This window comes from Cavia porcellus, unplaced genomic scaffold (genome assembly GCF_034190915.1).
Source record: "Cavia porcellus strain 051 isolate PalLab524CR breed Dunkin Hartley unplaced genomic scaffold, mCavPor4.1 scaffold_12, whole genome shotgun sequence".
Classification (NCBI taxonomy): Eukaryota; Metazoa; Chordata; class Mammalia; order Rodentia; family Caviidae; genus Cavia; species Cavia porcellus.
The window spans coordinates 41,098,021-41,122,770 of record NW_026947495.1 but is presented as its reverse complement, the minus strand read 5'-3'; the positions used below and the strand labels follow the sequence as shown (position 1 = coordinate 41,122,770).

General features: G+C 37.4%; 1 protein-coding gene across 1 annotated transcript; it reads right to left on the bottom strand.

The window, feature by feature from the left end:
- Positions 1-6,098: 6,098 nt before the first annotated feature.
- On the bottom strand, positions 6,099-24,181 carry Tnfaip6 (TNF alpha induced protein 6). The gene is made up of 6 exons (XM_003478697.5): positions 23,997-24,181; positions 18,974-19,111; positions 15,766-15,927; positions 11,324-11,552; positions 8,999-9,039; positions 6,099-6,773 (listed from the first exon to the last, which is right to left on the bottom strand). Exons 1-6 carry the CDS (start codon positions 24,088-24,090, stop codon positions 6,604-6,606), a joined length of 834 nt encoding a protein of 277 aa, XP_003478745.1. The 5' UTR covers positions 24,091-24,181; the 3' UTR covers positions 6,099-6,603.
- Between the last annotated feature and the right edge of the window lie 569 nt (positions 24,182-24,750).

The following is a 24,750-nucleotide window of genomic DNA, read 5'->3' as shown; positions in this document are numbered from 1 at the left end:
TTTTTTTTTTTGGTGGTGGGGATCGAACTCATGACTTCACACTTGCCAGTCAGGCATTATGTTGCTGAGCTATATCTCTGGCCAAACTTCTGGGATTTTGTTGTAAGAAGTTCTTATCATGTCTGTTTCACATTTTGGCTGGGAGAGGTTGCACGCACCTGTAATCCCACCATCAGGGATGCTGAGGCAGGAGGCCTGTTGCAAGTTTAAGACCAGCGTGGGCTACAAACTAAGCTCAAGGCCAGCCTGAACTGCATAGTGACACCATCTCAAGACCAAAAAAAGAAAAAGAAAAAGAAACAGTTGTATTCTTCACTTATCTGTAGTTAAATATTTTTCCCCATAGTTGGAAGTGTTTTGCTATTATTTCATGATGTCTTCTAATTTTTCACTAGTTCCAACTCATTTTAAATTAGTATTTTTTGCATCATCTAGTAGCTGTTGATCTATTTTCCATGTGCTCTTACTGTTTTTAAGGTCCTCTGAGTATATGGTCTCTTGCATCACTCCTATTTTCACATTAGTCACTTCTGCTGCCCATAGTTTCCATAGAATTTTTATCCCCTGGACTTCTATTTGGTATCTTTTTAAGGACTCTTAATTCTTTGCTAAACTGGTCTTTATATTTTGAATCATTTAGTTTAGTGCGGCTACCTTTTTATTAGTGAATTCTGAAAGCTCACTTTTTTAAACTAGTCCCTTACCTGCTTAGCTATATCTTCAAGCTTACTGAGCACATTATTGATCTGATTTTCTTTCTTTTTTGTCACCTCTTTTCTCACTTCAGATAATTCAGATTTTTTTTTTTCTTTTCCCACCTATGCCCAATGGATCAGATTTGTTGCTTCAGTTTCTTTTTCTTTCTTTCTTTTTTTTTTAGTCTTTTTGAGACAGGGTCTCACTATGCATTTCAGGCTGACCTTGAGCTCACTTTGTAGCTCAGGCTGGTCTCAAACTCGCTATGATCCTCCAGCCTCAGCCTCCTGAGTTCTGGGATTACAGGCATGAGCCACCATGCCTGGCTCCTTTGCCTCAGTTTCTATTGGGTTTGTATAAGTGTGTGCAAACACACTAAGGGTTGTGAGTTAATTATAGTGCACAAACTTTGTCAAAACAATGGAGAGCTCTTTAATTAGTGTCTGCTTTCTAGTGATATGCTCTTGATATAGCTATCTAGGCCTCAGCCTCTGTTCCAAGGTCTTACTACCTTTAATAATGTGAAGAGGGGAGGGTACAGAGTAATTGGAAAGTGAAATGAATTGCAATATTATTGATGACATAGAAAAGCAACATGCTGGTGTTGTAAAAACCAGTTAATAGGGGCTGGGGATTTAGCTCAGCGGCATAAGCACCTGCCTTGCAAGCAGGCAGTCGTGAGTTCGATCCCCGGTACCAATAAAAATGAAAAAGACAAACAAACAAACAAACAAACAAACAAAAAACCGGTTAATAGCAAGAACTGTGTCACCCAAGCAATAGCAACAGAACAGCAATAACATAGTCAAAGTCAAAGTAGATACTGACATACAATAAAAACCAATAACATATACCACTGTGCCACACTTAACAGTAGAAAAGAGGGCAAAAATTATAATATAGACACAAAGACAAACCAAATAAAATAAAACTTTGGTTTGTAAGCATAATTCATTCTAGAAACATGCTTGTAATTAAAGCAAATTTCTCCATAATAAATAATGGAAACTCAGATAATTAGTTCTATAACACAAAAATATTCACATAAAAATGATTTTAATACTGTATTATAATACAAAATAATCTAGGCATGGTGGTGCACACCTGTGATCTCAGCACTTGGGAGGCTGAGGCAGGAGTATTGTTGCAAATGCAAGATCAACCTGAGCTACAAAGTGAGTTCAAGGCCAGCCTGAACTGCATAGTGAGAGACCTGTCTCAAAAAGGCAAAGAAAAAGAAAAAAACAAAAATAATAAAGAAACTGCAATGTATAAAGAAAATAAATTAACCTACATTAACCTTTCAAAACCTTCATGGCGTGAAGGAGACAAGAGAGAGGATTATCGTATAGAATAATCTTTATGATCACTAAATGAATTACAGTTATTGACTCAATAGAATCTTTTCTTTTTCTGCAACTTTAACAAAGAACCTATCTAATGACACTTGTTTTTGCATCTTTTTGAGGATTTTGCAGAAATGTGATATTATATTGTTGTTAAGCAGATTCATTGTTTACACTGCTACAACCTTATTTGGGTGGTATTTTCTACAAAATCTTGTACTGTATTCTAAATTTACATGTGTCCCTAATTCTCTCTCTCTCTTTTTTGTAATCTCTTTTGAAGTGAGGGATTCCTTTGCCTTTTTCTCCTCCTCCTCCACAAGACAAGATCTTCTCCATAGCTACCTTGCTGTTGGGAGATGATCACCACAGTCCAGCAGTGAGAGACAGAAGAACCATTGGCTCAGTTGTAATCATATGATGTTTGCTGTTGCATACTATACATATTGCAAGTCTGTTCATTTGTCAAGTGGAAATTTATTAGAAATGTTTGCTTATCTTGTGAAACACTTAACAAGTTACTATAGTGACAAACAATAAATGTCTACTAAATGCAAAACTATGCCTTTGTTAACAATAGGAGAGAATTAATTCAACAATAATGGTGGAGTGTAGAGCCGGGCATGGTGGCTCATGCTTGTAATCCTAGCACTCGGGAGGCTGAGGCTGGAGGATTGTTGCGAGTTCGAGACCAGCCTGGGCTACAAAGTGAGCTCAAGGCCAGTCTGAACTGAATAGCAAGACCCTGTCTCAAAAAAAAAAAAAGGTGAAGTTTAAAGATTAATTGTATCTAAAGAAATAAAATGTTATCTAGAGACTGACAAAATTTAGTGGTAATACTAGAAACGATGAAGGGGAGTGAGAAGGGAAAAATGAAAGATGTAAAATTGAAAAAGAAGAGGAAAGTGGGATAAAGGATCTTATTAAGGACTAGATGACAATTAATAGAATTAGATAAAATTATTAGAAATGAACATATAAGAAAAAAGAAAATAAAAAACAGTAAAATAAAGAAAAAAAGGGCTGAAGTATGATTGTTCTGTAACTCAGTCTTTAACAATCAACCTCTCTTCCAAATGGCTCTTCATTAAACCCTCTCAAATGTGGTTTTCATCTCTCTCTCTCTCTCTCTCCCTCTCTCTCTCATCAAGGTTTCAATATACACTTCAGGCTGGCCTTGAAATCAGTTTTTAGCCCAGGCTGGCTTGAGCTCACTGCCTCAACCTCCCAAGTACTGGGATTACAGGCATGTACCATCATGTCTTGTGTGGTTTATATCTCGATGTTTCTCCAAGTCCTATGCAGTCATGGAGGGGAGTTTTGAAGGTGCCTGGATGAGTGTGTGTGAATATGGATTAAGGGTATGATACTGGGGCTAAGGGATGGGCAATGGAAACCTGCTCTGGGTATAGGTGGCACCGCGCAGTAGGCTTGTGGCCTGGATAGTATCCAAAGCGGTAGAAAGAAGGCAGGCTTATTGTTGCCATTTACTGCTTCTGCTGTTGCTCACTGCTGCCGCCTTCTACTTGCCATGCAATGGACTATTTCTCTTTTGCAATGCCCCTTTGCCATGGGTTGAAACCAGCCAACTATGGATGAAACCTCTACAAACTGTGAGCTGAAATAAATCTTTTTCTCCTTTAACTTTGGGTCTTGGGTATTTTGTCTCACCAATGAGGGAAGTAAGTCAATGGCAGATACTATACAGGATTTCTTCTCCAGCTCTAGCCTGCCATGTGGAAAGAGTTACTGTCAGACTAACTTCCCACACTGTTTTTATAGTTTGCAGTAATCATAGGTTTTGAGGGGCTAGTGCTGCTAGCCAAATCTGTTATTTCTCCTTGGAGTTTCTGACCTTCTTTGGGCTTGATTTGTGTTAGTGGGGATGGGTTCCCTTCTCCAGGGTTGGCTTTCCAGACTGCTTCATCTGTTCTCTCTGTGTCGCGTTCTCTGTAGTTTCTAGTTTTCCTGTCAGTTCCTTTATGATTCTTAGAAAGCTAATTCTTTTTTTTTTTTCTTCACCAAATTGTTACTTCCCGGTGTCTTGATTCCATGTTGTAGAGAGGCTATATTTTGCTGCTGGTATGTAGTCTGGTATTTTTAGTCTGTCTTTATAAATATTATGTATAAAATTTATTTGTGATTGTTGGGAATCTAACTCAGATCCTTGCAAATACTGGGGAAGCGCTCTGTCTATCTATGGCCTTACCCCTGTACCACAGATATTAATTGTTCTCTTTCTCCTTCTACCAGAACATATATCCACAAGTCTAGGGACTTTTTGTTTAGTTGATTCTCTGTCTGGTGTTTGCCAAGCATCTAGAATAGTATATGATTTTTTATTGAATTTAAGTGGTTGGTGATCATTGCCTCTCACATATAAAGTAACAACTGTGGACTTTCCTCTCCAATATAGTTAAAGTAGTAAAACAAAAATACACTCATGTAAAAAAAAAAACACAATCTTTAATAGGAGCATTCTTCCATTAAGTAAAATTTATAGGAGGCCAATGATTTGGACTGAGCTCCTCCAAGAAATCAGATGAAAACAAAGTTACTCAAACTGAAGCACTATGTCAGTAAAATATTAAAATTTTAAAAATCTGGCTTCCATGAAACCAAGAAAGAGTGATAATATTCAAATTGCCAAATAAACCTTTTTTAGCTGGCATGATAAAGGAGTTTCTCTTTGCTTTAACTTCTGAAAGGAAACTAGCTTAGAAGTGACCAGTTCCCTTTATTCCCCATATGGTCTTTCTTCAGCTCTTTTCTGTCTGTCAAGCCAACCTGCTGAACTTATCAGGACATTCTTTTCAAAGTGAAGAATTGCTCTATTCTAGAACTGCCAATAAAATCAGTTAAAGATTAAACTAATTTTGTTTATATCATGTTGCTTTTTAACACTTCTAAACATAATTACAAGGGGAAAAAAACCTGATCAAAATAAATATGCATAACAACATAAAATTAATTATTGAGATAATAAAAACACTGTAAAGTAGAAGGCAAACTGCAAATCTAAAATCAGATTGCAACATATATAGTAGACATGGCCTGTATATCTAATATAATCATTTCTTATAAATCAGTTTGAGGGGGCTGGGGATTTAGCTCAGCAGCATAAGTGCCTGCCTTGCAAGCAGGCAGTCGTGAGTTCGATCCCTTGTACCGATAAAAATGAAAAAGACAAAAAAAAAAAAAAAAAATCAGTTTGAGAAAATATTATTTGTGTGTGTGTTTTTTAAATAGGTTAAAAAAAAAACAAGAAAAACAAATAAACTAGGCATAGTGGCACAGGCATGTTATCCCAGCACTCTTTGGGAGGCTAAAGCAGGAGGCTGAGGGAGATCATTGTGAGTTTGGGACCAGCCTGGGCTACAGGTAAGCTCAAGGCCAACCTGAACTACATAGTGAGATTGTGTTTCAGAAAGACAAAATAAATAAATAAATAAATAGGTAGAAAAAAGCTGGGCGTGGTGGCCCAGGCCGGTAATCACAGCTACTGAAGAGGCTGAGGCAGGAAATTAGAATTTGAGGCCAGCCACAACCACCCAGCAAACTGCAGGCCAGCCTGGGGTACTGGTCAACCTGGTTTACATAGCATGGAGGGAGGTTTTGTATCAAACGAACAGGGTAAAAGTATGGAAAAAATAATTCACACATAAAAAATCAAAATTAGATAAACCAATTTCCAGTCTCACTAATACAATAAATGGAAATTCAAACTATGCTGATGTCTCATTGTTCTCAAAAAGAAAACTTAGGACCAGGCATGGTGGCATAAATTTGTAATCCAGTACTCAGGAGGCTAAAGCAGGAGGATTATTGAGAGTTCAAGGTCAGCCTGAACTACATAAAGTGAGCCTGGCTTAAAAAGAAGATGAAGAAGGAAAGGGGAAAGTGGAGGAGGAGAAAGTGGAGGAGGAGGAGGAGGAGGAGGATGAGGAAGAGGAGGAGGAGGAGTAGAAAGAAGAAGAAAAGAAAACTTTACTTTGTCTCTTAGTCCAGAATTTACTTGTGGGTCCTTGTCCCCCAAATTAAAGACCTACACAAATATGTATGTACAAAGATTTATTGCAGCAATATTTCTGAAAACAATCTAATATTTTAACAATAGAGATGAGTTTAAATAAAATATGGAATATTCTACTGCTATTCAAAATCATGTTTTCATAAAATACTCAATGATTTAGGAAGTACTTAGGTTTAAAGTCTAAAGTTATAACTCCTCACAAAAACCAGAGTGTAAAACTATGTATAGAAAAGGCTCCAAAATTTAAAATACAAATGCATATAGATACATATGTACATATACTACAAGTAGAGAAATGAAAAAATATATATAAATGTCAGCACTTGTTACTTCTATATAGTAGAAGTAGGAGAGATTTTATTTTTGCACTTGAATTATCTCTCCATTTCTCATCAAATAAAGTACTACTTTCACATTTAGAAAAATAATAAATAAATGTTAACAAAAATAAGAACACAAAAGTGAGATCAAAGAAGTTCCAACGATGCAAAAATAAACATCACATATTTTGAACATCTTTTGTTTGATTTATAAATTGCTGAATCTTCCACCTAAAAAGTTTTTACTACCAGTAGACCTGGTAGTAGTATTTTTTCCTTGACTGGATTTGGATACTGGATCCACTGCGATGTACTTGATTTGGAAGCCTCCAGCTGTTACTGAAGCGTCACTCAGAAACTTCAAGGTCATGACATTTCCTGTGGGGGAGGAGTAAACAAAGCAGCAAAGATGTCACTTCCGTTTGATTTGCCTGACAAGTCTAAAACTCCTTATCCTCATAGGAGAATCTAAGAAGTCAACAAGGCTCCCACAATTCAGAGGTGGATTCTCAAATTTTAGGACCTGTGATTTCTTTGACAAGTAGAACCTGTGAGAGACTTCCACATTTTTTTCTCTGCCCCTCCAGTCTGTCCTGCAGGAAAATTTGTCTGATTGTTTTGAAAGGTTCTCTGGGGTGAGGGGTTTTCACACAGTGAAACTTGTATAACATGCTGAATGAAGCTCTCGGTTTGGTGCCCTGCACTGTCAAACAATTCAGCCTTCTCTTCATAGAAGGAATACTCAAAATTATAGAACAGCAAGTATTTCAAACTATGGATTGTTTTTACTAAATTATGGGGAGCTGTGACAGAGTAATAAATTAAGATTTAAGCATTAGTCATTCAAGGATAGCACAGAAAGTTCTGTACTGTGTAATAAATAATGATGAATAAATTAGAATTGAGTGCGCTGCAAGGCTGGATGTGGGGGCAAATTAACTCATAGTATCCACTGAAAGACTAAGAATTACAACACAGTGAAGTGTTGTGTTCAGTTGAAGGACAGTATTGTGATGCTTTTATCACTTAGAGGCAAAACAGACTGCAGAAGAATGCCAGTGCTAGTGCTAACGATAGAAATAAAAGGAAAAAATGAAGACTTCTAGTGATACTAAGGTTGAAAATCTCATTTGGGGATGATTCCCAAATACTGGCATCGTAGGCACGCACTGCTCTGCCTGGCTGGAGAAAGAGACACGGGTTGTGGAGGGGAGAGATTTTGAAGATATTACCTATTATATCTAGACTTTTAAGGCTTTCTATAGAAATTAGCGTATTAAAAGTCTCCTGTGGTCTCCCCACAAAGAAACGCGTTTAACACTGTTTGGCCTTAAATTTTCCAAATTTATTTTAGAATCCTTTTTTAATGTACTACTTATTTAAACTACATCGCAGAACAAGCTGAGTGTGGTGGTTTACACCTGTTTACCCTGTAAACCCAGTACTCTGGAGATTGGTGCAGGAGTCCAGCTGTGAACTAAGCCAGTCTGGGCTACGGAGGGAGATCCTGTCTCCAAATAAATAAATAGTAAAAATAAATAAAAGAAAGAGAGAAAAAAAAAGAAATCTCATAAAACACTCTCTGGGGATTGTCATTTAAAAAAATTTTTTAGTGACAGTTTTCTTTTCTTTTCTTTTTTTTGTACCCGGGATCAAACCCTCCACTGCGCGCTTGCAAGGCAGGCGCTTATGCTGCTGAGCTAAATCTCCTGCCTCTTTTTTTTTTGTCCTGAAGATCAAATCTACTGCTCTCCCTTTGAACTGCAGCCTCAGCCCTGTACCACCACCTGCCTTTTTTTGGAGATGGTTGCCCAAAGTTGCTTCAAACTTGTGGTCCTCCTACCTCAGCCTTCCCAGGAGTTGGCATTTCCAGGTATGCACCACTGAAGATAGGCTGACAGAAGCTATTTTTTTAAACAACTTTATAACTTCAGCCTCTTATCAATAAATAATTTTGGCCATTTTACCATATTTATTATTTTTCATGGTGCTGAGAATTGAAGTTAGGGGCTCCTGTGTGCTACGTAATGCTCAGTCATTGAGCTACAGACTAGTTCTTTTAAAAATTTTTTTTGTTTTGAGACCAGATCTTACTAAATTGCTCAGGCTGGGTTCAAAGGTGCAGTTCTCCTGCCTCAGCCTCTTCCTCCCACCCCCCAGCCTCTTAAATAGCTAGGATCACAAGCATGGGTCATCATGCCTAGTTTACTTTATGGTTTTTTGTTTTGTTTTGTTTGTGGTGCTTGGGATACAACCTGGGGCCCTGTGCAAGATGGACATATGCTGTCCAGGCAGTATTTACATGTTTCCTGGGCTTGAACGCACAGCAGCATGTGTGGGTGTGCAGACCCAGGACTGCGTGCTTTTCCTGCACAAGAGGAGGGTCTGTGCTTAGCTAGAGCGAGGACTCAGCATCAGCACACATAAACACTTCTCTGTATTTTACAAGATAACCAGCTACATGCAGCCTTAGTTCTCCCAACTTTGAAAAATGAATGATAATATCTCTGTTTTAAAAGGAACCGTGGTGAGTAGCAGGGCCTCGATTTCAGGGGTGCTCTGAGAAAACAACTGACGTTTAGTCTTCCATTCGGAGTCCTTACCTGTGCTAATGATGTCTTCTGGGAGTTCGTCCCCACAGTACCTGAGAGGGAAGTTGTAGAAAAAAGAGATTACAGGAAAGGCATTATATAACTCTTGGAGTGGATCCTAGTGATGATGAAATAATGACATAGTGATAATGAAATGTTTCATATCTTTTAAGCAGTGACTCATTTTTCTATACTTTAAAAATTCTTTTTTTTTAAAACTTGGATTTGTAAGGAAGAAGGGTTGCAATAAAGTTTTTTGAAAAAATTCTGTATTAGACTTTTAAGAATGGATTTGTGACTTTTCTACTTCGTGTACCAAAAAAAGTATTTGTGTAGTAGATAATTTTAACTTACTTGGACATGTAAAAGTTTATTTCTGATTTATTGTATAAAGTTTTCTTCATAGCTAAAGAAAAAATGGGTATATGGTTGATGATATTAATATTTTATTTATTTATGACAAGGTCTTGCACTTGAGGTTGGTCTTACACTCACTACATCGTCCAAGTTTGCCTCAAACTCCTCACAATCCTGCCTCATGAGGTCTTACAAGTGCTGTGATTACAGTCATGTACCACCATGACCAGTGCTATTCATATTTTAAATTACAAGACATTTAAATTTGGAAAAATGTCAAATAGACCTTATAGATATAAGAGGGATTGATTTTTTTCTAAATCATGAGCTAATTCATACTATAAGAACAAATAATTCATAATATAAAAACAATTCTTATAAGTTTCTAAAAATGTAATTCAAAAGAAGGAAAAGTCTATTATAAAGGAAAAATACATATTATAAATCTAAGAGGTAACAAATTAGCTTGATATAAACCTTCTAAAAGTAGTTTACCATTTTGTCTAGGGCTGTAATTGATTTCAGAAATTAGGTTTACAGTAGAAATGTCTTCTTAATTCTCAAGGTAGGAGGCACATCATTTCCAAAAAAAAATCCTGCTAGCGATTTAGCTCAGTGACATAAGCACTTGCCTGGCAAGTGTGAGGTCATGAGTTTGATTTCTGGTATCCCCCAATCCCAAAACTCATTTGTCATTCCTTCAATTCTAATTCATGTCTTCTTCAATTTATTGATAGATTTTTTTTTTTTTTTTTTTTGTACCTGGGATTGAACTCATGACCTTGCACTTGCCAGCCAGGCACTTATGCCACTGAGCTAAATCCCTAACCCTTCTAAAATTTATCTTATTTTATTTTTTGATGTTAGGAATTGAACTCAAGATCTTGTACTCTCCAGGCAGGTGTTTATGCCACTGAGCTCTATCTCTGGCCCTTTCAATGTATTTTAGAAAACTATATGTATTTTTTTCTGTAGCAATTCATCAGCGTGAGAACAAAACAAAAAACATTTGCTATTTATGTATTCAAGAAGTATCTGTTTTTATTTGTGCTTTGGTTATACATTTTAGAATCTACATAAACATGAGACATGATAGTATACACCTATAATCCTAGAACTCAGGAGACTGAGGCAGGAGCATCCTCATGAATTCAAGGCCACCCTGGGTTCACAGTAAGTTGAAGGCCTGCCTGAGCCACATAGAGAGGCTCTGTTTCAAACAAAACCAACAAACAGAGAATGCAATCAGGAATGGTAGTCCATGCCTATAAACCCAGTGCTTGGGAGGTTGAGGCAGGAAAATTGAGGAGTGCAAGTTTGAGGCCAGCTTGGGCTACCTAGTGAGACCCTATCTCAAAATATCTTTAGTAATCAAAGATGTCCATTGTATATTTAGCTAAATTTTGTGAGAGAAGGGCTAACTTTGCTAATTTATTTTGCATCTATAACACTTAGTACAATAATTTGTACAAAGGTGAGACATACCAGTTGCTGAAGTCAGTCATGTTTAGGAGATTAAAAGAAAGTAGATCAATTACAGATCCTAACAACCTTTTTCTTTTCTTATTTATTTTTCATCTTTTTGAGACAGCAGGCTGGCTTTGAGCTCACTTTGTAGTCGAGGCTGGCCTCAAACTCATAGTGTTCCTGCTTCAGCCTCCTGAATGCTGGGATTACAAGTGTGCACCACCACACTGGGCCAACAAACTTTCCACCTATCTTAGTCAAATCTCGAGTTTTTTATAAATTGATTAAAGAATTCTTATGCCTTTAATGATAATCAAAATACAGCTATAATTACTTTAGTAATTTCATATATCAGCTAACAAAAATCACTATTGAGAAAGGATGTGATATGTTGACAAATAGTAGGAACAGTGGAAAAATCAATATTTTAGGGGCAAAAAAAGAAGTATTCTAGGAACAATGGGGAGAAAGTTAATTAAAGAAATGTCATTAACTTTCTGTATTGATACGTACCTTCCAACAAATCCATGAACATCATCATAACTGTCATATACTTCAACATAGTCAGCCAGGCAACCCGGGTCATCTTCAAGGTCAAAGTCCAAAAAACTCAGGTGAATACGCTGACCATACTTGAGTCTAATGTGCCAATAGCAGATCTGGTTATCCTCATACTCATTGGGGAAGCCTGGAGATTTAAAAATTCGCTTTGGATCTGTAAAGACACCACCACACTCCTTTGCTAAAATGGAAAGAGGGAGAAAAAGAGAAAGATAGAGATAGACAGAGAAGGAAACAAAACTGTTAGGAAAATAATTATCTTTATTTCAAAATGATATCCACTTTTGAGACATATGAAATACTTAAGAAATGGCTTAATATACTGCATGTGTGTATTATATATACTTATAGCTAAAGAATAATTATATTTTTTCACCAGTAATTTCTAAATTCTCTAAAATGAACATGGGCTATTGGGGAAATTTCTTTTTTGAGACAGTCTGGCACAGTGCCCAGGACAATCTTGAACTCGTGGGTTTATGGGGTCCTCCCATCTTAGCCTGCTGAGTGGCTGGTACAGGCGTGTGCCCATGCCAGGCTTGTTGGCAGATTTTTAAAGAATGAAAATGAGGAGAAAAAAATGTATTAGCTAATTGTATTTCTGTTTACATTTTCCTTTTCCCTTTTAAGCCATAAAATACACAATTCTTTTGCTATACGGTACCTCTGTGTATTTCTGTCCTATGTGTCTCCACATTGCCAGCAGCCTAATTAAGGTGGAAGGAAGGGCTGGGGATGGAGTTCAGTGATGAAGCTCATGCTTAGCATGCATGAGGCCCTGAGTTCAATCCCGAGCACTGAAGGAATAAAAAAGATGGTAGGAATTTTCTCCTGTCATATCGCCATGTCTCAGGGACTTACTGAGAACAGTGAATCTCATAAATTATTCTTCTTCTTTTTTTTTTTTTTTTTTTTTTTTGTATTTTTACCGGTACCAGGGATCGAACTCACGACCACACGCTTGCAAGGCAGGCGCTTATACCGCTGAGCTAAATCCCCAGCCCCTCATAAATTCTTTTTAGAACATCATTATAAAATTCTAGAACCATAAGGGACCTTAAATTCTGTACACTTTTTAATTTATTTGTATTTTTATGCTGGGACTGAATCCAAAGTCTCATGCCTGTTAAGTGTGGGCTGAACCACTAGTTACACCCATAGTCTTAATAATTTTTTTTCATCGTCTTCATTTTGTACTATTGGTCTTTTTTTTTTTTTTTTTTTGCTACTAAGGATCAAACTTAGGACCTTGAGCTTGCCAAGCAAGGACTTTGGCTGCTGAGTTAAATCTGAGGCTCTGTAGAAAAAGGATTCAAATCCTGAACTAGAGATGAGAGAGGTGGTGACGCCTCTAATCCCAGCATTTAGAAAACAGGATGAAGAACACTGGGGGTTCTGGGCCAACCTAGACTATACAATGAGTTCAAAACCAGTCTGAACTACTTGGTAAGAACCTGTCCAAAAAACAAGCAACAAAGCTGGGCATGGTGGTGCATGCCTGTAAGCTCAGTACTCAGGAGGCTGAGGCAGGAGGATCCTGCAAATTTGAGACCAGCCTGAGCTACAAAATGAGCTCAAGGCCAGCATGAACTGCATAGCAAGGCCCTGTCTCAAAAAAGACAAACCTCCCCCAAAAGAAAAGAAAGGGAAGACAAAAAAGCTGAGGTAACTTAGGCACTTATTTAATTACATCTGTTTAGCTCTACATTTGATGGTAGTACATCGATTGCCTTATGTATCCCTTATTTTAATTTTAATTTATTTATTTTTTAGTACTGGGGATTGAACTCTCACACTTGCACTTGCCAGGCCCAGTATCCCTTATTTTAAAAACCACAGATTCACAGCCCAATCAGGCCAATGAGAACTATTACTTGGTTAAAAAATTCATGCCCATAGGTGATCAATGTCTTGGCACACATTCCAAACTTGAAAAGAGCAACTTTACTTTCAAACACTTACTGACCCTATTCTTCCCTATTTCAATCAGCTGCAAGTTGGTCATGTTGGCCAAAGCTGACTGCTTTGCTTTCTGATGCTGTTACAACTGCTTTTCATTCTGATTAGGTTTTGGTGGCCTGTTCTAGTTCAGGCAGTTCACTGTGTCCTTCCAGTGAACCACGATCTAAGTATATAATCAGTGCTCCACAAATCTCTCAGTAAGCTAACTACATTGAGAGTTGTGTAAGAGTAAGTCTCCTAGGATTCTGTACACATATTCTCAGAATAAACAGTACTCAGCTTTTCTGAGAAAAAAAAGCAACAATTAAAAACTTGTAGGTTAAGATGGCATTCTTATAAAGGGACAGCAAAATATGCAAGAACACTTTCATTACCATGGTTTCATTTACTCTACACTTTGACCCTTGGGAAGAACTGCACAGGAGTTCACAGTCTATCATTTTTCAAGCAAAACAAGAAGCAGAATGTATTCAGGAAGACTTGAGAGTAAAAAGGGAGCTGCTTGTACAGACACACCAAAGAAAAGAACGTGCAGAGGGAATCAGGGAGGGAAGCTTTATGTATTATTAATGACTAAATATAGGATTAAATATACAGTGGTCTCGTACTATTTAAGAATAAATAAACCTAATACGTATTACAAAATGGCTTTGAAAGATACAGTTCTGGATTTTAAGTGGCACTAAAAGACAATGCTAGGCAAAATTTTTTTTATTTGGAATATATCTACTTTTTTTTAGATATAGGTTAGTTACAGACCTGAAAGACTGTGCTAAATCCCAGAAATCCCAGGCCCTGTACTAGTAATGTTAGGTAATAAATTCTGTAAAAGTATACTAGAATGTCACTGTTAAGTTTTCCACTATGTTATAGGATTTTCTTTCTTTCTTTTGTTCTTTCTTTTCCTTCCTTCCTTCCATCTTTATCTCACTCACTCTTTCTCTCTCTCTCTCTTTTTTTTTGTGGTAGTGGGGGTCAAACCCATTCACCCAGAACTACATCCCCGACCCTATTTTACTGTTTATTTTGAGGTAAGTTCTCTCTAAATCACCAAAATTGCAGAGCTCAAAACTGCAGTCCTCCTGCCTCAGCCTTCTGGAGTGCTGGGGTTGCAGGGTGCCACTACGCCAAGCTAGAATTTCTGTAAGGTAGATCCAAATGGGATACCACCTGGTTATATTTAAGAGCATAAATGCCGAGGCAGGGGTGGGGTAAAAAAAAAAAAAAGAGCATAAATGCCTAAATGATTTGTAACACATTATATAACATTTTGCAACCTCTCTGGGAATATATGCAAATAGAAGAGTATTTTTTTCTCTGAGAGCATAAACAAAGAGCAACTCTTCATATTCTGAATGAAATTTCCCATTAAATATTTCAAGTGGCTGTGGAAAAATATGAATAAAAACATACTGCATAGTGTGGACTAGTTCAGCACTGAGGGAGGCTGAGACAAGTTTAGGAAAGTCCTGTCTCAAAAAGCAGAAAAGTGTATGGATATAACTCAATGAGAGTGGGGCCCTGGGTCACTTTCCCAGTGCTATAAAACAAAAGCAAAAACTAGTACGTGCAGAATGTAATTGTTAAACTACAAAATGAGAGGTACCTTGTTTGGAAGTCTAAGAACTTGTATGTAAAATAAATTTGGGAGAGTTTGTTTATTTTATCTCCTTTGCTTTCATTCTGTCAAAGGGGTGAACAGTTAACATTTGATAGCATCACTTTATTGTTTTAGGTAAATATGATAGATTTATAATGTGTGTGTGTGTGTGTGTGTGTGTGTGTGTGTGTGTGAGTCTCTTTCTTTACAGCCACAAAGTTCCATAGCACAGAGCTGAATTCTTACCCTACCTGCTGAATTGGCTGTCGGATTGGAGGTAAGTTATTTAACTTCAGCCTCCTGATTGCTAATGTAGTGATAAATAATTCTTGAAGAGCTAAGAATGTTAAGTGAGAGTGGAAGTGAAGACCACAGCCCAGTAGCCAGCCCAGCATAAGCACTCTAACATGGTACTCTAACATGGTAGTCATTCTTCATAATTATCATTACCAAATAGGATTTTTTTCAGGAAGAATTAATCTCTCTCTCTCTCTCTCTCTCTCTCTCTCTCTTTCTCTCTCTTTCTCTCTCTTTCTCTCTCTGTCTCTTGGCCTTCACGCTGAGCTACATCCCCAACCCTTTAAAAAAAAAAACAAACTTTTGCTTTTGAAATCTTGAGGCAAGTTTTCATTAAGCTGTTAGCTTGCCCAAGCTGAGCTTGAACTTGTGACCTTCCTACCACAGCCTCTGAAACACTGGGCTTAACATAGTGCTCGCCCATGCTCAATCAGCTATTTTTAACAAGTTCTTAGTCTCCCATAACTGTTTTGTTGTAGTCTTTCTTCCATGTATGTAACTCTTTTTGTAAGACATTACATTATTTTTAACAAACCATGTGGATTGTAGCAGTATGCGTCCCATCTTTCACTCCTGTTGAGACGGATGCCATAATCAATAATTCCAGTTTTTCCAAACCCACAGTTGGGCCCTGGCTTCACAATGGGGTACCCAACTCTGCCTTTGGCCATCCATCCCGCAGCACAGACATGAAAACCTGCAAGAGAAGGCAAAAGGATTGAGGTGTTGATCAGAAACCACAGTTCCTCAGCTGCCCGGATTCATTTCCTCGTAAGTGGGAGAAAACTGCTTTCATAAAAAAAAAAAAAAAAGAAAAAAGAATGCACACAATATACAACTCGTGTCTTTTACTAGAAAGTAGTCCCATTTAAAAAAAAAAAAAGATGCAGGTGGACTGCGGATCACACTGTAGATATAAAACCAATTTCAAAGGTGCTTTCTTTTCAGAAATGGTTTCTTTCTATGTGATAATTTCTGAAATTACTGTAAATTCTGGAAAAAAAATTTTCAGATGGTAATCTAATTCATTTCTATATCAAAATTGATTAAGAGGGGCTGAGGATATAGCTCAGTAGAACAGCACCTGCCTGGCAAGCCAGAGTTCCTGAGTTTGATTTCCAGTATAAAAAAAAAATTGATTCAGATGTCAGTAATATTTTGAAGATCTGAGCTGGTGTGGTGTGGCGACACACACTTGTAATCTCAGACTCAGGAGGCTAAAGGCAGGATTGCTGTGAATTCAAGGCCAGTTTGTGTTACATAGTGAGTTCAAGGGCAACCTGAACTATAGAAAAAGATCCCACCTTTAAAAAAAAAAAAAAAAGTAAAGACTTGAATAAGAGCCAGTTATGGTGGCTTTCACCTATAAACCGAGCATTTTGAGAGGCTGAGGCAGGAAACTCATGATTTTTGAGGCTAGTTTGGCCTACATAAAGCATTCAAGGCTGTTATGGCTTAAGTGTCCCCCCAAGGCCTCTTGCAGTCATGGAGGATCCTGAGTCTAGCATTTGTGATTGGTTTGTTTAGTGCTGGGATCTGAGGCGTGGGTGCTGCACCTGCCCAGGGTGAGGAGCTGGCATACAATATAAGGGAGAGATGGAAGCATACTCTCTCCCTTTTTAAGCTTTTTGCTCCGGCTGCTGCCTTGAAGTATTGCTCCTGTGCCATGCCACCCTGCCTTGGAGCCAGCTGATTATGAACTGAAGCCTCCACAAACAGTAAGCGGATAAACCTTTCTTTCCTTCATTTTGAGTGTCAAATGTTTTGTCCCAGCAATAAGAGAAAAGTAACCAATACAAAGGCCAAATTGGTCTACATGGTGAGACCCTGTCTCAACAAGTAACAAACAAGATCTGAGTATAGATAAATTCTCTCATAAATTTCAAACAAAGACTCAGCCTCTTTTACTTGTTGAGCTTTAGAGGGTGTTTTAGTATTTGCCAGCATCATGCAAAAGCAATTGTGTTATCCCAACACATGGAGGCTAAGGAGGGAGGAAAGCCATGAGTTCAAGGCCAGCCTGAATTACACAGTGAAACCCCTGTCTCAAAAAAAAAAGCTGGGGATTTAGCTCAGTGGCATAAGTGCCTGCCTAGCAAGCTCAAGGTCATAAATTCAATTCTTAGTACACCCCCCAAAAAGGAGCAATTGTGTGTGTGTGTGTGTATTACAACAGGTCAAATCTAGGGTAAGCTATATCCTTAGCCCTTTTTTTATCTTTTATTTTGAGACAGGGCCTGTTCACCTGAGCTTGAATTTGTGATCCTCTTGTATCAGCCTCCCAGAGTGCTGGGGTTTCAGGTGTGTGGCAGCACATCTAGCTGCAAGCATCCACCATTCCACACTCAGACGTGGGATTGCAGATGAGCAGTTGGGACCTTTGAGAGACGACAGTACCTCATGGTCTATTCTCCATGTCTACATGTTCTGCATCTGTGTTGCAACCCACTGGGAATTAAAAGTATATACATATTTTAAATTGCCTTTGAGCTTGGCAAGATGATGAGCTTGTTTTTCATCCATGTGAAACTGCAGCGCCAGATTCTGGTATCTGTGGGCGTCCTGGGACTATTCCTTCACTGATATTGCAGAGCGACTGTTTGTCTTGGGTAAGGTGCAGTAACCATATGAGTTTTGCCAGATGTTTTTCTGTCAACAAAGGAGCTCCTGTGGGAGGGAGCTCAGAGCCCAGGACAGGTGGCAGCAGCCCATTTTTGTGTAAAGAAACAAGTTGTTCCATCTGGGTAGCTAGCGGAGTTCTCACCAGATCTACTGATATCATCTCAATTTCTTTCTCTTGCTATCTTATAATTTGCTTATCGTTTTCCTAGGTTGTTTGTTTGGAGATAGGGTCTCACTATGTTGTTCACATGGGCCTTGAGCTTAGGATTCTCCTGCCTAAACCTCTGGAGTGTGAGATTACAAGAATGTACCATTACAGCTTTTGATCCTAGAGTACAAAGGCATTCTCTCACTTCATGTTAAAAATATTAGGAAAAAGTTGGGCATGGTGGTGCACACCAGTAATCTAGAATTTAGGAGACTGAGGCAGGGAAATCATTGTGAGTTTGAGGCCAGCTGCTATATAGTGAGTTCAAGATCAGACTGGAACTAGATAGCAAGACCTTGTTTAAAAAAACAAAGCAAAACAAAAAACCAATATATATATATTCCATATATATTCTCTATATATTCCATATATATATTTCATATGTATATGGAAAAAAATCTTTAAACTCACTATTTCTCATGCCAGGGAAATGTCTTCATAAAACTCAGCACACTACCATCATTTAATAGATGAGGAAACCCATGCTAAGGAGTCACAGAGATAGACCATTCATTAAAAATGAATGACAATAGGGGTCGGAGGTATAGATCAGTGGCATGGCTTCTGCCTGGCAAGCACAAGGTCTTGAGTTCAATTCCCAGTTCCAAAGAAAGAAAGCTGCATTACAGCTCATGAGAAATTTACATACATGTTATTGATATAATAAGCTCTTTTTCTTCATGTATTAGTTCTCAGTGGATTGTGATCCCCAAATATGATGCCAGTACTAGACTTGTTCTGGCTCTGGGTAAAAGGGTATAGAAGAAGCCAGAGAGCAATGCTGTCCTAGGGGCTTAGAGTACCTAGAGAGGCTGGAGAGAGGAATCTTATTCAAGAGCGTAGGAAAGGTAGAGTGCCCTCTCCCTATGCCCCAAGGCTAAAAAAGTAGAAAAATCATTGTCAAATCAGTTACCAATTTTTCTGGCTGCTTCCAGCTGCTTGTAGGTGGCGAGACGACCACCTTCAAATTCACACACCGCCTTGGCTTCTGCATAGGTGAGCTTGTATTTGCCGGACCGAGCTTCTCGGTGGTACACACCAGCTGCTTGTTCTGTGAAACCACAAAGTGTCATCAGTGCACGATTATCCACTCTTGGGGAACAAAGGAAATTTTGCCTCAGCTGGAAGATTACATCAACTGTTGTTCCTGCCAAAGAATTTCCCAGGTCAGCTGCCAGGGAGGCTAAAGTTTTCATTGTTAGAAAGTGTTGGAAAAAATATGAATGAGGGGACTTTGAGGGGAATTTTGGGGACATAAATGAAATTTTGAGGCTATATTATGTTTCTGACATGGTAGCCTAAAAATATATTTATACAACATTGTGTTTCTACATTATCCTCAAGTGACAAAATTTTGGATTTCTTTTGACTTTAATAAAGTCATAAAAACTTGGAAGGGTAAGCAATAGGGGCAAAAATAAATTGAAGACAAAAGAAACCATAAAAATGATATATAAAGCAGACTCACAGTGATGAAGAAAATCAAGCCAAAATATCCATTTGAGGGAAATGACTAAGGCAATATAATTGAGACTTTAGTGAATAAATCAAAAACTACAGGAAAGGCTCAAGGAAACCAAAGCAAACAAATACTGCATCTAAAAAAAGAAAAACAGATTCAAACATAGAAAAGAAAAAAATGGTGCACCTAACTTATACTTAGCTCCTAACTTCTTTATCTAGTTTTTCTTTTTTAGCTCACAGGTTGTTCCCAACGTATTTTAGGCAGTGATAAGTCACAGAGGAGTTGTTTTCCAATGGACCACTGTCTGAGTGGATTATTTTGAGTTTAGAGTGCCTTCTGTCATAGAAACCATGTGAAAAGATTCCCAGGACAATAGCCATAGGTTAGTTCTAATAGTTCTGTAGAGCCTGCCAGATTATGGTGAAGTATTTGTACTAGAACTTATGTAGTCAGCCACCACCATTTCAATAAGAATGCAAATCTTTTGGCATGAAGCAAACCATCAATCCAGTGGTATCAGAAACAGTTCTAATCTGAGCTGGGTGCAAGGGTGCACATCTATAATTCCAGCTACTTGGGATGCTGAGACATAAATAGTGCAGGTTTGAGGCTAATCTGAGTAGCTTAGTGAGATCTTAATAAGGGCTTTGGATGTAGTGTGGTGGTAGAGCACCCCTGGTTTCAATTCCTAGTACTGAGAAGAAAATTCTGAGTTCATTGTTCTCCTCCTCTTGCTGGTTTAAAGTTAGTAGGCTATGGAGCTGAGCATGTCCTTGCTTTTCTAGACTTCAAGGTATCCTGCTACTGTACATTATGTGGTAAAGGTCCATTCTTACACACACACAGAAGGCCATATGCAGTTTGATGCTTATAGATTGGACACTGCCATTCACAACCAGAGACATTAAATCATAACTAGTCAAGATCTCTTCTTTGAGGGGCTGGGGATTTAGCTCAGCAGCATAAGCGGCTGCCTTGCAAGCAGGCAGTTGTGAGTTTGATCCCTGGTACTGTTAAAAATGAAAAAGACAAAAAAAAAAAAGGTCTCTACTTTGAAGACCTTTTTCCAAGTGTTCTTCATGTGACAAAGCCTCAGCAAACTCTCACTACCTTCCAATTTGGGGTGTGTGTGTGTGGTTTTTAGTGCTGGGTATTCAAGCCAGGGCCTTTGCACTTTGTTCCATCCCACCCCCTTTTATATTTTGAGACTAAGTTGAAAAATTTTGTACACTGGGTTTGAACCTGTGATCCTGTTGCCTCAGCCTCTCAGAGTGCTGGGATTACAGGCATGTGTGCCTCCATGCCGAGTTCCAATTTGGTTATTTTGAGCATATACTATGGGATACTTCGCTAGGCTCTGTGAGTTGAGACCTGTTCTCAAAGAACCTGGATACTAGTGGACAAAATGTGTGTCTTTATCTTAAGCTTAAGACAAAAGATTTTTGGTTAAAAAGAAGGTATTTAGGTACTATAATAAAAGACTTAATTTTTAACAATGTTATGATTTTATATGTTTCATAAGAATATAATGTAAATATCGTTACTGAAAATAAATATAGGAAGTATTTTAATGTATGTCAAGGTTTCTTCAAATGAATTTGCTTGGAATTTTATTAAACAAATTGTTTTTTGAGACAAGGACTCGCTCTGTAGTTCAGGGTATCTTTAAACTAACTATGTAGCCCAGGATGGCCTTGAACTCTCTTTACTCCTTCTGTCTTAGTCTCCCGAGTTCTGGAATTATAGGCATGCCTGGCCTACAAATTGAAATATTATGTTCATAGGAAAAAATAAAGAGAGAAGTTTTTAGAAAATAGTTAACAATTTCCTTTCTGTAATCAGAAATATTTGGTATCTACTGACATTTGTCAAGAAATAGATTTAGCAAAAATGTATATTTCATCATTTTAAATTTAAGTATTAATATTTATGCTATTTCTCAAGGAGCACCAAACTTAATAGCATCTTTTCTTAAGAACAAGTTGAGAATCTTGTATGTGTACTTGACAGTTTTAAACAAGGCACTTATTTTAAAGTATTCCTCAATTCAGAATTTTAAACTATTAAAGTGGATTTTGTAAAAATCTTAGTTTTATTTACTTATTCATTCATATTCACTTATTATGTTGTCTAGGTTGTTTATTTTTGTTTTGTTTTTTGAGACAAAGTCTCACTATGTAGTACAGATTGGCTTTGAGTTCACTTTGTATCCCAGGCTGGCCTTGAATTCATAGTGATCCTCCTGCCTCAGCCTCCCAAATGCTGTGCTTACAGGAAATAGCTATAACACTTGGCCACCTGGGCCAGTCTTGAACTTGGGAACTCAAGTCATCTTCCTGTCTTAGCCTCCTGAGTAACAGGGACTATTAGCCTAAGTCATCCAACTAGCTAAATCATACTTTGAAAAGTTTTACTTTTAAAAAGAAATACTTTTTATTAATTTTCTAATCAATACTCTTATTTTTTAATACTGAAAATTTGACTAATTGTTTGACTTTTTTTTTTTTTTCAGCCACAGAAGAATGTTAGCTGTGACCTCTGATGCTAGTTCTACCATGGAGATCTACAACCTTGCACAAATCACTTCCTGAACCTCAGTTTCTTTCTTTCTTTCTTTTTTTTTTTTTTTTTTTTTTTTTTTTTTGTCTTTTTATCGGTATCAGGGATCGAACTCACGACTGCCTGCTTACAAGGCAGGTGCTTATGCCGCTGAGCTAAATCCCTAGCCAGTTTCTTTATCTAACAAATGGGAATAATGATAGCTCCTGGACCTCATGATACATTACTTTTCCTTGTTTTTCAGATTAAATACAATAGCCAAAAAGAAATATTATCTCTGTTTTTAATTTTCATGACCCATATAAAACTGATAGAAATCTTTCGTCCTTTATATGATTGTTTTGTTCTACTTTAAATTATTATTTAAGGAACTGGAAGATACCAAAATTAAAGTGTCCTTGTCATTATAGTTGCTAACAGATTTCTGCCTTCTAATATAATTCTCTTTCCTCCCTGAAGTGTCTAATATTATACTGATCCAACCAACTGTAAACAATTTGTGTTAGGCTGACTGGTCAATAATTTGTCCCAGATTGAAGTAATCTGCACTTCTTCTGAGCCTTAGATTTGCAGCACAGTATTAACAAAGATTTACTCCTTTCGGCCTCTGGGTCAGAACTCCTATTGTCCAGGTTTATATTTTTGTTACATACAAGTTGAAATTGCTGATCACTAGAGAGTCTAGTATTCTTTCACAGTTTATCCATGTGGGTTTGATTCTTTCTATTGTCATTTCTTGCTAAAATGTGTGCACTTCCTCAGTATGATTGTGTCCAATGAAAAAGCAAAGACTTGTACATTCTTTTACTAAATTCCAGAACTCATCTTAACCAAATGAATCTCTCTGAAACTAGTTCACTGGCTCAATCTTTAAAAAAAAGGCGGCAAGGTAGTGCAGTGGAGTCAGGCTTTTTTTTTTTTTTTTTTGGAGTCAGGCTTTTTAATGAAACCCGCATGGTTGCAGTTACTACCAGAGAGAAACATGCAGCAAGGGAAAATAGTCTACAACCATGTGCTGCTCAGCAAGCATAAAACCAACATGTAAGTTAATTTTGCTTTGTCTTTATTGCTTAATTATGTGCAAAGATCTGTTGAATTCTCACAAAGCAATCGAACTTTTCTCTCCATTAAACATGATAATGAACGTAAAACAGTATGATTTTGTATCTTAGGAATTAAAATATTGTTTAGAATACTCCAAGGGGTGTTTTTTCTTTTCTGTATCTTGGGTTTTCTTTTTTGGAGGTTTCTATTGTTTAACTTCACAGTTTGGCCTGTATCATTCTTTACATTTCACAAAATAAAACAACAATAGAAACTTTACTTGTGTGACAATTGTTTGAAAAATATTTATATGGATAGTACAACAAAGTGATAAGAATGCATTCAAAAGTAGAAACCTTTTTCTTTTCTTTCTTTGGCTTTGTCAAAATAATCAATGGATGTTTGGAAAAACTAACATACTCTCTCCCACTCAGAGTACATAAATCAGTTACTGTAAAAGTTTCACACATCTCAATTCCTCTAAAATTTACCTGTGGATTCAACTGAAATAAAAAGCAATTAGTATATTGGTGTTTTAGCTGTTATAGAAACACTCTTCACTATGCTGCTAAATATACTTTGAAGATTTTAAAAACATTTTCATTATGCATATAGATTTTTTTTGCATATAGATTTAACTTCTATTTTCTATTGAACAACTCATTTTAATAAAAGCTATTTTTAATTTTTGGAAAACAAGACCACTTTAAAAAGAGAAATGGCATTTCAGTGGTTATCTTTCCTAAGCATTTTCTTTGAAAACGTTAGCCTTCAACAGATTAGAAATTTTTGCTGCTTTGACCCACTCTTTCATGTTTTCAAAGAATTGACATTCCCAAAAAGAAGCCCCATGAGGGAAGTTTCTTACCAAGCCATATAGAGTTGTGAAAAATTCCATCCTTGAATCCCCATCCTTGAGCCTCTTCCCACAGCAAGAGAAATAAGTAAGTTAGGATGATCATATCTTCAGCTGCACAGAAGTTAACGACTGTCCGGCTGCTTGCGATAAATTCTCAGAACAGCGGCTGAAATGTGCCTGAAACATCTGGTTTCCACATCTTTCTTAAATAGTTTTTTTCAGCTGTGAGGTCAGCGCGATTCTCCAATGGTGTTTTCTGTTGTGGAATTACACAATTAACTCAGTGTCTGAGCAAGTCCTCTGACTCATTTGCATTGGCGACCGGACTGGGGGGATAGGATGATCATCTATGTTTTAAAATTCGCACACTTAGAAAGGAGTTCATTTATTCTGTCAGTCACTAGCACTTTCTTATTAGGAAGTTTGTGTAACTTGGTGCAGATTCAAGCAATGATTAAAAGAAACCCAAACTGCAGTAGGAATTTTAAGAGAAACACCGAATGTCTTATTTGCATTCTCAGGGAGGGAGTGTAGGGTTTGGGGTTAAGCGCTAATCTTTAACTTGACACTGGTAATTTTGCATTCGTTTTCCCTAAACATTGCCAAGCCTGTATAGAGTTTTTAAAATGTGTGTGGTTTGGCAAAGCAGGACTTCTTTATCTTCTGTCTGCATTTGTTTTGGAGTAAAGTCTGTTGAAAACTTTGGCTTGTTGTCATCAGCAAATAAATAAATATATCAGCTTCCCCCAAATTTGAGATCCTT